The sequence below is a fragment of the Entelurus aequoreus genome, linkage group LG03 (assembly GCF_033978785.1).
Source record: "Entelurus aequoreus isolate RoL-2023_Sb linkage group LG03, RoL_Eaeq_v1.1, whole genome shotgun sequence".
Taxonomy (NCBI): domain Eukaryota; kingdom Metazoa; phylum Chordata; class Actinopteri; order Syngnathiformes; family Syngnathidae; genus Entelurus; species Entelurus aequoreus.
In genome coordinates, this window is record NC_084733.1 from 38,492,002 (window position 1) to 38,506,259 (window position 14,258).

A 14,258-nucleotide genomic window follows, 5' to 3' on the forward strand; every position below is an offset into this window, starting at 1 on the left:
AACATATTTTGCTCATAGAAATATATTTTTGCCAACTTATGTTGTATATTTTTATATGAAATTTCCAGTTCACTTGATTTATGTTACTCTTTCAATGTCAACTCTAGTCTATTTGTATTTGTGTCTGACTTCTTTCTTCTGCTAAGATCTGCTTTTTCCTACTCTTTTTCAGATGTGCGGTCAACTGGAAATATGTAATGCATTCATTACATTGTATCGTATGCATGTTCTAAATAAACTGAAACTGAACTGTTACCAAATAGCATTATTTTTGTTTTAGAATCAAAAGATAGTCTGTTTTTGTCAAACCATCTTTTTAATTTGTTAATTTCTTCTGTTATTATTTGTATTAGCTTGTGTGTTTTCTCCTGAAGAAAACGCAGTGTCGTCTGCAAATAATACTAACCTAAAGTCTTTTGTAACTTTACAAATATTGTTGATATAAGTATTGAACAATTTTGGTCCCAGTATTGATCCCTGAGGTACGCCGCAAGATAGCTCCAGCACTGTTGACATACTGTCACCTTTTTTCATAAATTGAGTCCTGTTGATTAAGTAACTTCTTATCCAGTCCAAGACCAACCCTATGATTCCATATCATTCTAATTTATTAATTAAGATATCATGATTAAATGTGTCAAATGATTTAGTTAGATCCATAAACACTGCTGCTGCACCCTGTTTATCATCTGTTGCATTGGTAACTTACTCTGTTATTTAGATTATTGCCATCAAAGTTTAAATATTAGCTCTGTATCCGAATTGGTTCTCTACAAATGTCCCACATTTATTAATGAACTTTTCCTATATGTTGTTGAATAATTTTTCGAGGATTTTAGAAAATTGTAGAAGTATAGAAACAGGTCTGTAGTTTGCAAACTGGTGTTTATCTCCATCTGAACAAACAGCTTCATTTTGTCTGGGAATGTTTGAAATTATAGATTGCTAATATACGTTAAAGGCTCTGAAATTTCTTCAATAACTTTTTTATGGCTTTCAAATTCATTTGTATGACAGTCAGTTGAGGTATATGATTTACATTTTATATATATATATATATATATATATATATATATATATATATATATATATATATATATATATATATATATATATATATATATATATATATATATATATATATATATATATATATAGTAGCGTCCCGGAGGAGTTAGTGTTGCAGGGGATTCTGGGTATCTGTTCTGTTGTGTTTGTGTTGTGTTGCGGTGCGGATGTTCTCCCGAAATGTGTTTGTCTACTTGTTTGGTGTGGGTTCACAGTGTGGTGCATGTTTGTGACTGTGTTAATGTTGTTTTATACGGGTTCACAGTGTGGTGCATGTTTGTGACTGTGTTAATGTTGTTTTATACAGCCACCCTGAGTGTGACATGTGTGGCTGTTGATTAACTAAGCTGTGCTTTCACTTGTGTGCGTGTGTTTAAAATTGACTTAAACATTAAAAGTTGAACCGATCGTTCATTTGGGTCAGCATTTCTTGACATCTTCAAGCAAAGACATTTGTCAAACCCGTTCAACGCTACAATATATATATATATACCAACAAAAAAGTAATACTTTACTAAGCAATTATTTTAATGACATGGTATTCAGCGTGAACTTGATTGTATTCCAATTTTCTGTCAGTCATTGTTAATATTTGTTTTCTTTTTTCAGTGAAGTTTTTTATTTTGAAAAACTTGACTCCAACGTGACCCGGAAGCAAATCAATGTTATGCTAGCGAGTTGTCAGCACATCTGAACAGCAAATATCGAGTGATGAGACTCGTATTAGTGTTCGTTTGATATTAATTTATAACACTGAAAACAATAAACTGGTATTTTAGCCTTTCTGTCGTAAGGTTAGCGAACAGCAGGCGAAAGCAACTCAAACTGTAAGTCTACGCTGGTCTTCCAACGGTGGACTGTTAGCAGGTGGTGAGCTAACTGGATAAGTAGTTCGGGTCCTGTCAGGACGAGAACGACATGTCCTGTGGCTTGCTGGAGTTTTGTCGTCTCCAAGAGATCAAGACGGTCAGAGACTACTTGTTACGTGATCAAACCAAGCCAGTGCAGGAGAAGAATCAAACAGGTACCAAGCATCGACAAACTACTAGGCTAATTACTGTTTGGGTGGGCTCTAAACACTTATGCCAATATACATACATATACATATTAACTGTTTTTTTTATAGCTGTCAGTATATGTCTCATCTGTCCACTGAAGTGTGTCCGTTGTCTGTGGCAGAAAATGAGCTGTCATGGGACACTTCTGACTGGGAGTCAGCGTGGGAAAGTGACAACAACAGCAAAGAGCAAGAAGCCACATTGGTTTGTCATACCTTGCATTATCTTTCAAGCAGTGTTTGTCCCTGCAATCTTTAGCAGTAGGAGTATTAGCAGTATGCATGAATGTAAGATCGATTGAGTTTGGCTTTTCACATGAACTTGTACTAGATCAATATTGTAGAAACCTATTGCTGATGTAACTCATGATGTTTTTGCACCAAACCCACAGGTGGAGGAGGCCACAGAGTTGAGTGCACCCTGGCTGCAAGAATGCATCGTATCTCTGTCACCTTGCTCAGACCTGCTTGTGGTGGCCCACGAACAGAAGGCCGTATTTCTCTCAGGTTAGATGTGGAAACAGACACACTGTCATAGGGCTGGGCAATTAGGACATTTAGGCCTTGTTCACAGTGCAGGTCAATTCCGATTTTTTTGCCCATATGCGACCTGTATTGGATTTTTTCATGTCCGTGTGAACATTTCAATTCCGAATTTTTCATATCCGACCCAGACTTCTTCTGTATGGGGAGGCAAATTGGATATATATGAGATGCGTCCTCAATGTGAACGCTCCCGCGCTCAAGTTGCATTCATCCGACCAGAACGTAATCAAAAAGCGATAAGCGTCATAACTAGTTGCTAAAATAGACAGTTACAAAAGGAATAGTTGACCACGGAGCAGAAAACAAGTGAAAATAATAACGTGACCGCAGACACGTTTTTCAAGCATACATCGAAGCAAATTATCCCGTAAAACTGCCAGAGCAAAAATACTTGTCCTCTTCTTTCTTAATCTTCTATGCGCAATAACTAGGTTCAGAAAACGATTAATTTGATTTCACAAAATCCACAAATGTGCCAGCACTGAGGCCGACTAGAGTGGAAGGCACGTTTACCTCCATAAACAGTGCAGTGTGTGCGACGCCATGACATCATGTCCGCGACGCCATGACATCATGTCTGCATGCGGGTCAGATTGCATTCACATTAGAAGTTGCTTTTTTTTTTTTAATAATGTGAACGATTTGACAAAAAAAATCTAAATTGGACATCCGACCCTGCAGTGTGAACGTAGCCTTAGACCTTTTAACCGTCAGAAAACTGCCATGTTGATTATTTAGATTTTCCCCTTTGTATTTTTCTTTCTAGATACACACCCCCTTAAAACATATTGCTGATTGTGTAGTAACACAACAGGAAGCCATGTGTCACAAAGCATGAAGGGTGCTAGAAACCCAGCAGAAGAAGTAGCAGCTAAGTTCCCTCCAGACCACTACACAGAAATGTTATGGAGGAAAACTTAAGCCAACCGGAGAAGTTTGTACCCAAAAGGAATTAAGTGTTGGTGCGAGGAGCATTCCACAGTTTTGATTGAAGCCAATGTTTCCTAAAATTGTTGTCTTCCAACTTCTCTGCTTGTGCTGTTCATAAATCTTTTTTTTTTCTTTTGTACGATGTGGGGAGGAAAAAGGGGAGGCATGGGTAGAGGTACACTGGTGCTTGGCTCGGACATTACGTTGTTGGAGAGTTGCACTGCTACAGTGAACAGACACGCGCGCATGCACAAAGCACGAAAAAAACGCAGTCTATAAGGGCATGTTGTCCCGTGCAGGGCGGACCAAACAGTCCAGTATTTTACCGTGTACTGTTGCATCCCGAGTTGCACCCACCTAATTTGTTGTTTTCTCCGACGCGTGGCCTTCAACCTTCCCGGGCCTGTTAGTAGTGGTGGATTTCCAATCCGTACGGCAGTTGTTTCCTTTTTCATTGCCCAGATCTATCGTCTTCAGCTTTGGGGCCTGCGTAGTGTGCATTTCGTTGTTTTTTCTCCTAGATGAGGGTCAGTGCATAACACGCTAAATGGCTGACTGAATGATTGTGTGAGTGTGTTTGATTTAATGTGAACAATTTCATTGGTCCACTAAGCCCCGTTTGGCGATTTCATTTGTCTGATGTGATGAGGCTAAATGTATTGGCAGCAAGCTGGTGAACCTGGAAAAGTCCATAAATTAGCCACAACAATGTATAAAGCGCAGGGATCAAAGTGTGGGAAAAAAGTAGTGGTTTAAAGTACCAGTAGAGTGGAAAAACAAGTTGCATATATATTGAAGCTATTATCATATATTGATTTATGACACCAAAAGACTTTCAAAGTTTGCGAATAAATAGATATGATCAAAATAGTATCAATCTCACAGAGATTCCCAAGCCATTTTGAGAGATAATGAGGAAGCCAGAAACGTCATCACGTGACATAGTGGTAGGGACTGCAGATGCTTTTCCGACCAAAAACAATGCAAATCGTGCAGACTTTGTAAGAGCCATCGATTACTTTGGGCAAAATTATCATCCAGAACCTTGCATTGTTGATCCTAAATATAAGGACGATATGCTTTAGTTTTAGAAGCTCTGCTGAACAACTCCAGTTTTAGTGAAACACTATGGCATAATGGAGCAGTATTGCTAAGTGCTAAACAAGAAATACAAACCACAAACATAATAAAATGATAGCTTAGTGTACAATGTCTTCTCTTACTTTGATGACGACTGATAGAATGTCCATATCTTTCCGTGTAGATGAACAATTAACCATCAAGTCTCCCTGCAGACACTGTCTTCGGTTTTCTGTGTTTGTCTCCATCTTCGGGTATGAATTGAATGTCACAGATGAACAGCTTCTATATTGAAGGCTAAATCCTTCTATTATACAGATGAGAGGCATGATTCAAAATCTAAAATAACTTTGACGAGCCGAGTCGCGATGATGCGGGAGCAGCAGAACATCGCTACCGGCTCACAGTAAAGGCAGCGGAGGGCTACTTAGCTATCTGTATCATTGCGGCGCTAACAAATAGTTTGTTTGCGCTAGCGCTTATAATAACAACATTGCTAATATTTGGTTAATATTCAGGTCACGATATGTATAAAGAGTATTGTTGGCGGGTTTTGGATGGTTATTTAGAGGGTTTTGTGAGCAAAATAGAGAGCCCTCATTGTCTACATTGTTAGCGGACTTTTTATGTATTTATTTATCTACAACTCAGAATGCATAACAAAAATAAAAACGTGTTCATGTCTTATATACAGATTTTGAATGATAGACAGCACATCTCTGTCCAATATTTGCGTATTTCCAGTACGACTGATCTGATACTATGGTCAGAGTGTAGAAGCTGCCGATTGTGATGTCAATCTCCGAAAATAGTCGAAGGTATTCGCAGCGGAATATTAAAAATGGTTGACTGAATTTTGTGATGTTTAATCTGTGTTTTTACATACTTTGTGGATTATAAATACGATTGGATATGGTTTAATGGATACAATGAAACACAATTAAGCATATAAAGTCCACTTGATTTTTCACTTTACTGGTACTTTAAAAATGTAGTTAAAGGGTTCAATTATTTATGATTTAGATTTTTGGCATTGAACGCCCAGCCCTACACGGAACATGTCTTGGTCAACAGGTGAGTTCTATTTCTCTGTGTAAACTCCCGATTCTTACAGCCAAGTGGAGAACGGATAGTGGTGGCAAAGATGAGATGACTTTGGATGTGTCTTGGAGTGGAACGCTCAGCACCGATGAAGGGTGAGAAGAAATAGCAGTGACTTTAAAACCAAAAACAAATATCCATACAGTGATTCCCTAAGGTTGACAGCTTTTTTGTTGGTGGTGGAGGCGCAGACACCTGCACTTGGCTGTGTTGCAATTTCCTCCACATTAACAATTTACAAACTTTTGTAATAGAAAACATTAAAAGACTCAAAATGATTCCACCAAGTCAGAATTAGGATGTGCTATTTTGTTTACTTGAAATGACCATGACCATAATTGACATGGCACAATTTATAGAACGAATCAGTTTTGAAAGGTATTGTAGTGTCCCGATAGACTGATAGAGATGCTGATGCTCTTATAAAGCTTTATTGCCAACCCTACCATTACCAATTCATGCAAGATGCATTCTTGAACATCAACATGTACAGTACAACCAGACCATTACGGTATCCTTAAATCCATCCATCCATCCATTTTCTACCCCTTGTCCCTTTCGGGGTTGCGGGGGGTGCTGGCGCCTATCTCAGCTGCATTCGGGCGGAATGCGGGTTACACCCTGTACAAGTCGCCATCTCATCACAGGGCCAACACAGATAGACAGACAACATTCACACTCATAGTCACACACTAGGTCCAATTTAGTGTTGCCAATCAACCTATGCCCACGTGCATGTCTTTGGAGGTGGGAGGAAGCCGGAGTACCCGAAGGGAACCCACGCAGTCACGGGGAGAACATGCAAACTCCACACAGAAAGAACCTGACCTACCTGACGAACCCAGGACCTACTTATTATGATGCACACGCACTAACCTCTGCTCTACCATGCTGCCTTGAAACTATAATGTAAATAATAGGGCTGCAACAACTAATCGATTAAATCGATTAAAATCGATTATAAAAATAGTTGCCGATTAATTTAGTCATTGATTCGTTGGATCTATGCTATGCGCATGCCCAGAGGCTACTTTATTTATTTATTTTATTATTTATTTTTATAAACCTTTATTTATAAACTGCAACATTTACAAACAGCTGAGAAACAATAATCAAAATAAGTATGGGGCCAGTATTCTGTTATTTTTCAATACAATACTGGAAAGGATAGAAATGTAGTTTGTCTCTTTTACCCGATTATTAGTCGATTAATCGAAGTAATAATCGACAGATTAATCGATTATCAAATTAGTTGTTAGTTGCAGCCCTAGTAAAATACAAATATAGTAATATAACAAATACAAGTCCCTGCGACCCCGAGAGAGAAAAGCAGTAGAAAATGGAAGGATGGAACAAATACAAGTTGATTTACAGTGTAACACTTTTTATTCCTGGAGACCTGGACGCTTGTCCACTTGTGATAGGTTTGTAATTTTAAGAAAAATAATGACATATAAATTAATGGAAATAGAAATAACCTCTTCCTGGGTAAAATTATTGACATCATAGTACCTTCATTGTTAAACTACGCTACATTTTTTTACTGTTTGTGTGTAATTAATCTCTGCAGAGAGTGTGTGAGCAGTGCCATATGTATACCACTGGCAAGTCAGAAAAGGTGAGTTTGTAGTATTTTTGAAGAACCCCTCATTTATTGTATACGAGTAACAAAAGGTGCCTATAACGGAAAGTTTGTGTTTTTTGGGGGTTTTTTAGAAGCTCCACTGGACGGCCTGACTGGACATGTGTTGTCGTGGGTTTCACTTCTGGCTACGTCCGCTTTTATACAGAGGTACTTGTCCCTTTCTCCCATCTTCATTCAATACCCCTAACTGCACTGAAATAGTGTTGGTACGAGCATGAACATGAAAGTTGTTCCCTATTAATTTGTGTGTTTTTTTTCCAATGTTGGAAATATAAAACGTAATGGTGTTTTTTTTGTTTTTTTAGAATGGGGTTCTTCTTCTGGCCCAGCTGCTTCACGAGGACCCAGTTTTACGGCTGAAGTGTCGAACGTATGAGATCCCTCGCCATTCTGGTGTAACTGAGCAGGTAGCAGAGGAATAAAATATTTTGGGTATTTAATTGGAATAAGGGTTGCGCGATACATATGATATAAATTGTATAAACTTGGCTGATTATAGAGGTCTTAATACTATTGACATATCATGATAATGCATGTTGAATACATATTCTGTCTGTTTCCCGGTAATTTGACAAAGACAAGCGAACGACCGTGTCCGCAATGTAGTGTCCTTGTTAGCGGCTAGCGTCCCTCCACAGTGCAAAAGCTACATCCGTAATCCTCACTTCAATGGCGGCAAATAAACTGTTTCTTACAATTATGCTTACATGCTACACTACACACCATAGGAGGATATGCTCACCGCTAAGCGAGGACTTTTGAATGTAAACGGGTTGGGCTTATCAATACCAATATTGACAGTACCGATACCAATTATAGTACCATACAAGTATATGTGATCAGATTGATTGATTCAGTGATCAGATTGATATTTTATTATCACAAAATACTCTTTTTATTTTTGGAATTGTTTACAAACTCAAGAATTACATCCCTGAACACAGGAAGATTGTTTGTGCAAAAACCAAAGGATTTAAATCGGAGCCAATAATAGTTTTTGCTTATGTTTAGTTATTTTGCACTATTGACTTTATTTTCCTCCAAATATTGTATGTAATAAAGGGGAACAATAAGATAATTTAAATATAAATGTTTTATTGTTACACCGCCATCCTGTGTACTGAGTCATCCAATGACCTTCAAAAAGTTTGAATTATCAGCATTGATATGACCAATACTGCCCCTGTAATTACTTGGTATTGGATCAATTGTAGTATCGCCCAAAGCTAATGTAAAGTATCCAAACAGAAAATAAATGTTTAGTACATTTTAACAGAAGGGCTGATAGAACCATTTTACAACAGAAAGTAACCTGCTGTTAACAGTAAATTGGCAAGTAGATTAGAGGTTTAACAAAAAATGAAAATTACGCTATACGGTACCGCACACATCAGCAGCCATATTAGGAGCCTTTGTAACCCGTTTTGAAATTATTCTATTATCATTTACGTATATACCAAATAATATAATCAATATTGCGGGAGGCTGATATATATATCGCGATATAGATTTTAAGCTGTATTGCCCATCCCTTCTTGGAATGATTTTTCTTTTTCTTTATCACAGCACGAAGAGTTGAGCATCCTGTACCCTGCTGCTCTGGTTACTATAGATGGGTTCAGCCTCTTCCAGTCTCTGCGTGCTTGTCGTAACCAGGTGGCAAGAGGTACTGTTCCACTTTTCTTTTTCAGATAATCGGGGGTTACTCACTAAATATTTAGACACAAATGAGCCATTTTCACACACACACACACACACTGTGGGTTTTACTGTATGCATGCAAGAATATGTCCTTTGAACAGTTTAAATACAAATCACGGCTCCTGGCTCAAGGGGTTGATTATTAATGATAATCACTGTTCCACTGTTCTTTGGTGAAGGGACTTTCCTATGGCATTAAATACCACCATATTTGAAGTCCTCTTTGTATCATTGTACATCTAGCTGCAGCTGCAGGTAGTGATGTGGTTCAGCCTCCTCCTTTGGCCTATAAGAAGTGGGGTCTGCAGGACATGGACACTATTATAGACTACTGTAGTGTGGGTAAGCTTTTCACACAAATAAACCGGATGTAAAGTCTTGTGCAACCATTGTTTTAGCAATATCAGAATCAGCTTTATTGGTCAACCAAATATTTTTAACATACAAGGAATTTGACTTGGTAGACTGTGCTCTCTTTGTTCAATGATGTCTAAATAGAATTGTTTTTCATAGAATATTTTTTTTTTCCACTGACATATAATACTGTTACAGTGTGCATACGAATGTACCTCAGCAAGGTTACGAAGATCATGCAAGACCAAGTGAAAAATTATCTAAACAATATACACAATTCATCTTAAAAATCTAGAATGAAATGAACCTTAATTAATTTAATAACCTGGCTAATGTTTTCAATGCTCCCACATTTTTACTGTTCTTATTATAAATAAAGAAAACTAACTATGGCCTTAAGCTTAAAGGACCCATAGCCAATGGAATTTTCATTGACAAGTTGTCTATATGTATATTTTTTTTTTCCCACTGAATCTGGCAGTCATTTCCCATAATATCAATTTAATTTTGAGTAAATTTTGCACCTGGCCTCCCAGAGATAAAACATAAGAAACAACAAAGAAAAGTTTGGTTGTAGACTCTAAAAAATTTTTTTTTGCAAATGTGTCAAGGCCAACTATGGATATGATGTCATTACTCCACTATTGTTAAATTTAGAGTGTTATATAAGCACTTCACTGATTACTTTATATTGTTTTGTGCAGTAGTAACTTGAAAATATATAATTTAACCAGAAATCTGAGTGCTGTACTCACTTTTGTGAGGTACTGTAAATGGAAATCAATATTGCATAGTGTGACACATCAAAACTAAAAATCAACTCAAGATCTCAATTTGGTATAGGACTATAATACCTAAACCAAGACAACACAACTCATACTCCACCTCAGGTACCTTAACAATCTTGTGTCTAGTAGAGTCAATACAGAAAGTGAACCAAAAGGTTTTTCTGGGGAAAAAAATCCAGGCTTGATAAGATTAAAGAAAAAAACATGCTTTGGGATTATTTGTCTTCAGTTGGTACTAGTTCTTGAGATGGAGGGACTCCAATGCTAATCCATTTTGTCCCCAACTCCAAAAATCTGCAGATGTTTCACCTTTCACCATGACAACGGCCATAAGCATGAAACCAAAATGAGGCGATGAGGTGGCGACTTGTCCAGGGTATACCCCACCTTCCGCCAGGCTGCAGCTGAGATAGGCTCCAGCACCCCCCGCGACCCCGAAAGGGACATGCGGTAGAAAATGGATGGATGGATGAAACCAAAAACAAAAGACTAACATTACTAGTTAAAAGTATATAAATGTGAGACATAAATACAATTTAAAATCTGGGGGTTGACCTAATGACAACTGTACCTAAGATAATCACAGAGAGGGCTTTTACTAGGAAAAGTGGGTAAATATTGTCTGAGGTTCTTGCTTGCATAGAAAAGACTGCCTGACAGGTTTGCAACAAACATTTTCTGTCATAATTTATATATTATTACCAAATTACATGAAAATGCTTTATTTATTCTAAGATGCTGTGTTTTGATCCATACACTGGAATGACATGTTGGCTTTTGAAATAATTAACTCTTCAAAGGAAAATGTTGTAATTGCAGTAATGTAGATGGAAGCATGTTAATGGTCATTATTTGTTAAATGTATTGCTTTGAAAAGCTTCATAATGTTATCTTTAGCGCTTTTATGTGGCGTTTGTACGATATGTGCTTCAGTAAGATACAAATAAAATCAGGCAGGCGCTCAAATTTCTTACAGGACGTAGTCTTGTGACTTCTGACTATCTATTAAGTAGTCATCATATAAACCTTAGAAAGGTTCAAGTTAATAACCTGCCAAATAATTACCTTTTACAGCGACTTCAACATATTAAAATATAATGATTGTATTGCTGGGAATCATAACAACGCCCAGATATTATGCAATTATCTACCCTCAGTAAAGAACAATAAAGAATATTATGGGTAATGATTTGAGGTTTTTTTCTTTCTCCTCCACACACTGAACACTGTTAATGTCAGTCAAATTAAGTAGTTGATTTAAATGTATGTTTAAAACCAACATTACTCTATCTGTTTTTTAATGTATCCTCTCTATCTCCCTCTGCTAGGTGTCATGACACTCAACGTGTTTGATCAGATGAAGAATGCTTCTATTTTAGGGGGCTTCAAAGCTTCAGTAAAAGGTAGCCCCCCTGCCATGAGCCAGTGCGTCACTGTAGGAGGTGGCCCCTACACTGGGTTTTACTACGCAGTAGAGGTGAGACGTGTCATGCGGACCGGCAGTCAAGGTGCAAGGGTTGACGCTTTACATAAGTGTGGAAAATATTTACCAGACGGTGACAAATCTTTTATTCTCATCTCATAATCGTCCTTATCTCTTTGTGTCCCCAGGGAAGCTCCCAGCCTCTTCTCTCTCATGTGGCGCTTGCCGTGGCCAGTAAACTTACATCAGCACTCTTTAGTGCAGCCAGGTGTGGATGCCTTTGCATGCATATGCCAACAAGGAAAAGTAAATCATAGAGCTTAATTGGGGGGGAAAGGTTCTCTGAATTAGCAGTATAACCTAGCGCAATTAAATTTTTATAATGGGCTGTTATATATTTGTGTGCCCCCACCTACTTATATACACAGACACAGTTCATAATACTGCTGGAAATACTCCTCTGGTGTACCAAACACAACCAGACTAAATCAATCTTAAGTACTCTTTAGCTTCTTATTTCTATCCGCAGTGGGTGGCTGGGATGGAACAGGAATAAGAATGAAGATGAAGCAGTCCAGAAAAACAGGCCCAAGGTGGAACCTGCAACACCCTTGGGAATCAGGTGACAGCCATAGAATAACAGAAAAAAAAATATAAAAACGGTTGTCATGTTTATTTTTGCTGGAATTAAACTGAAATATTAGCATGATCCTTGTTGATATTCGGTTGTCATCCTTACCGCTGTTCAGGTTTGGTCTACCAGACTCTCGTCGTCATGGTGAATCAATTTGCCTGTCCCCCTGCAACACGCTGGCCGGAGTGACTGATGACTTTGGTCGAGTTACACTGCTGGACCTGACCAGAGGGATTGCTATCCGCATGTGGAAAGGTGAGGAGAAAGTAGATGGAAGATAAAAAGACAGTTAATACCAGAGATGCCCAGATCCCAATCATAGGATTGGATCGGGGGCCGTTACTTGCCTTTTTTTAACTGATCAGCGATTAGCTGATAAGCTGCCCTGCCCCGCAGATCTTTATCGAAGCTGTATCCCAGTGTTTACATGGGTAAAGAGTCCTTCAAAAGGGATGCACGCTCAGGGAGACGCAATCACATTTCCATATTCCTTGTTCGACACATGCAGGAGTTGCATGAATACCAGGAGGGTAAAATTTGAGAGCATGCTGCAACGAACGTGTTGTCTATTTAGGGTGCGAAGCCGCTTCTAAGATACTAATCCTCACCACCATGGTGGAAAATAAACTATGTTTCTTCCATGTAGCCTTATCACTGGAGGACTATAGGAAAATGAATGGTTAAGTATGCTACACACACACACACTGAGCAGGACAACACAAGAAGCTAACCGCTAAAGCTTTAATGTAAAGAAGGTGTGATCGATCCAGATGTAGATACTATCAATACCTAGTGTAGTATCAGTATATAAATGATACTAGAGTGCTTAGAGCGATATTTTTTTTGTCTTTATTATTACAAAATCATTTTTGGGTTGTCTTTGTTACTGTTTTTCAACTCAGTAGTAATTCTCTGGATACAGGAAGGCTTTGAGGGCAAAATCCAAATAATTTAAATAGGAACCAATAGTAGTTTTTGCCTTTATTTAGTTTTGAAAAAAAATGTATGTAGTATTTATTACCACTAATTTTATAGATCATCTGATTTACCACAATACTAGCAAATTTAAATTTGTAAAAATTTTTATTGTGCTTGCTATAGTTGTTTGTTATAATACATTTTGAGTTTTGTAATCTATAGTCAAAGTATCGGATCGGGACTCGAAATCGGATATGACGCCCAAAAAATCAGATCTGTTTAGAGACCAAAAATGTTGATCAGGACAGCCCTACTTATTATCTAAAGCTACAGTCATTAAATAGCATCATAACAGCTTTTACATCAACTAATTATATGTCCATAATCCTGACTCATTCTTAAAAATTACCGCAGTCATAGTCTTATTTTTTTCTTAAGTGTACTGTTTTCAAGTGTGCACTCTTACAGTAGTTCAGTGCGTGCTTTATAAACTGTAATAGACATGATTTACATTTACATTAGAAAATGTCTTCACAAGTTTACATATTGTTATAGGGAAAAAAAAGTACTAGTAAGTGATACAAAATAATGATAAAGTAAATCATTAAAGATAGTGATCAAATGAGTCAGCTTTTTTAAGAGGGGTGATGTTACAGTTAAGTATTTTTGTTTGTCCCTATTTGCCTACTGAATGACAGGAATTGGAACTGTTGTGTCCAGGGGAAGCTGACTAATGATTTTCTCTTGGACTGCTATTTTGTGTCGTGTCTCTGTCTTGCAAATATATGTGTGTTTTTACTAAAAGGTTACAGAGATGCCCAGCTGGGTTGGTTGCATGTTCCAGAGGAGCGAATCAGTCGCGAAAACTCAGCCTCAGCTTCCCTGCCCAGACGCCACGCGCTGTTCTTGGTGATCTACGCTCCCCGCAGGGGGATCCTGGAAATATGGGCGATGCAGCACGGGCCTCGAGTTGGTGCCTTCACTGTGGGAAAACACTGCAGGTACACACGCAC

The 14,258-nt window shown here is 38.0% G+C and overlaps 1 protein-coding gene across 1 annotated transcript in view; it reads left to right on the top strand.

Moving 5' to 3' along the window:
- The first annotated feature begins 1,723 nt into the window (after nt 1–1,723).
- The window catches only part of rab3gap2 (RAB3 GTPase activating protein subunit 2 (non-catalytic)), a 43,762-nt gene continuing 31,227 nt past the window's right edge, over nt 1,724–14,258 (top strand). The window contains exons 1-14 of the mRNA XM_062041783.1: nt 1,724–2,092; nt 2,248–2,330; nt 2,518–2,632; nt 5,796–5,877; nt 7,353–7,400; nt 7,499–7,574; nt 7,733–7,834; nt 8,994–9,093; nt 9,372–9,470; nt 11,599–11,747; nt 11,882–11,961; nt 12,223–12,315; nt 12,443–12,582; nt 14,051–14,246. Of these exons, the coding sequence (XP_061897767.1) occupies nt 1,987–2,092; nt 2,248–2,330; nt 2,518–2,632; nt 5,796–5,877; nt 7,353–7,400; nt 7,499–7,574; nt 7,733–7,834; nt 8,994–9,093; nt 9,372–9,470; nt 11,599–11,747; nt 11,882–11,961; nt 12,223–12,315; nt 12,443–12,582; nt 14,051–14,246 (1,469 nt within the window). The 5' untranslated portion in view covers nt 1,724–1,986. The remainder of the gene's footprint in view (nt 2,093–2,247; nt 2,331–2,517; nt 2,633–5,795; nt 5,878–7,352; nt 7,401–7,498; nt 7,575–7,732; nt 7,835–8,993; nt 9,094–9,371; nt 9,471–11,598; nt 11,748–11,881; nt 11,962–12,222; nt 12,316–12,442; nt 12,583–14,050; nt 14,247–14,258) is intronic.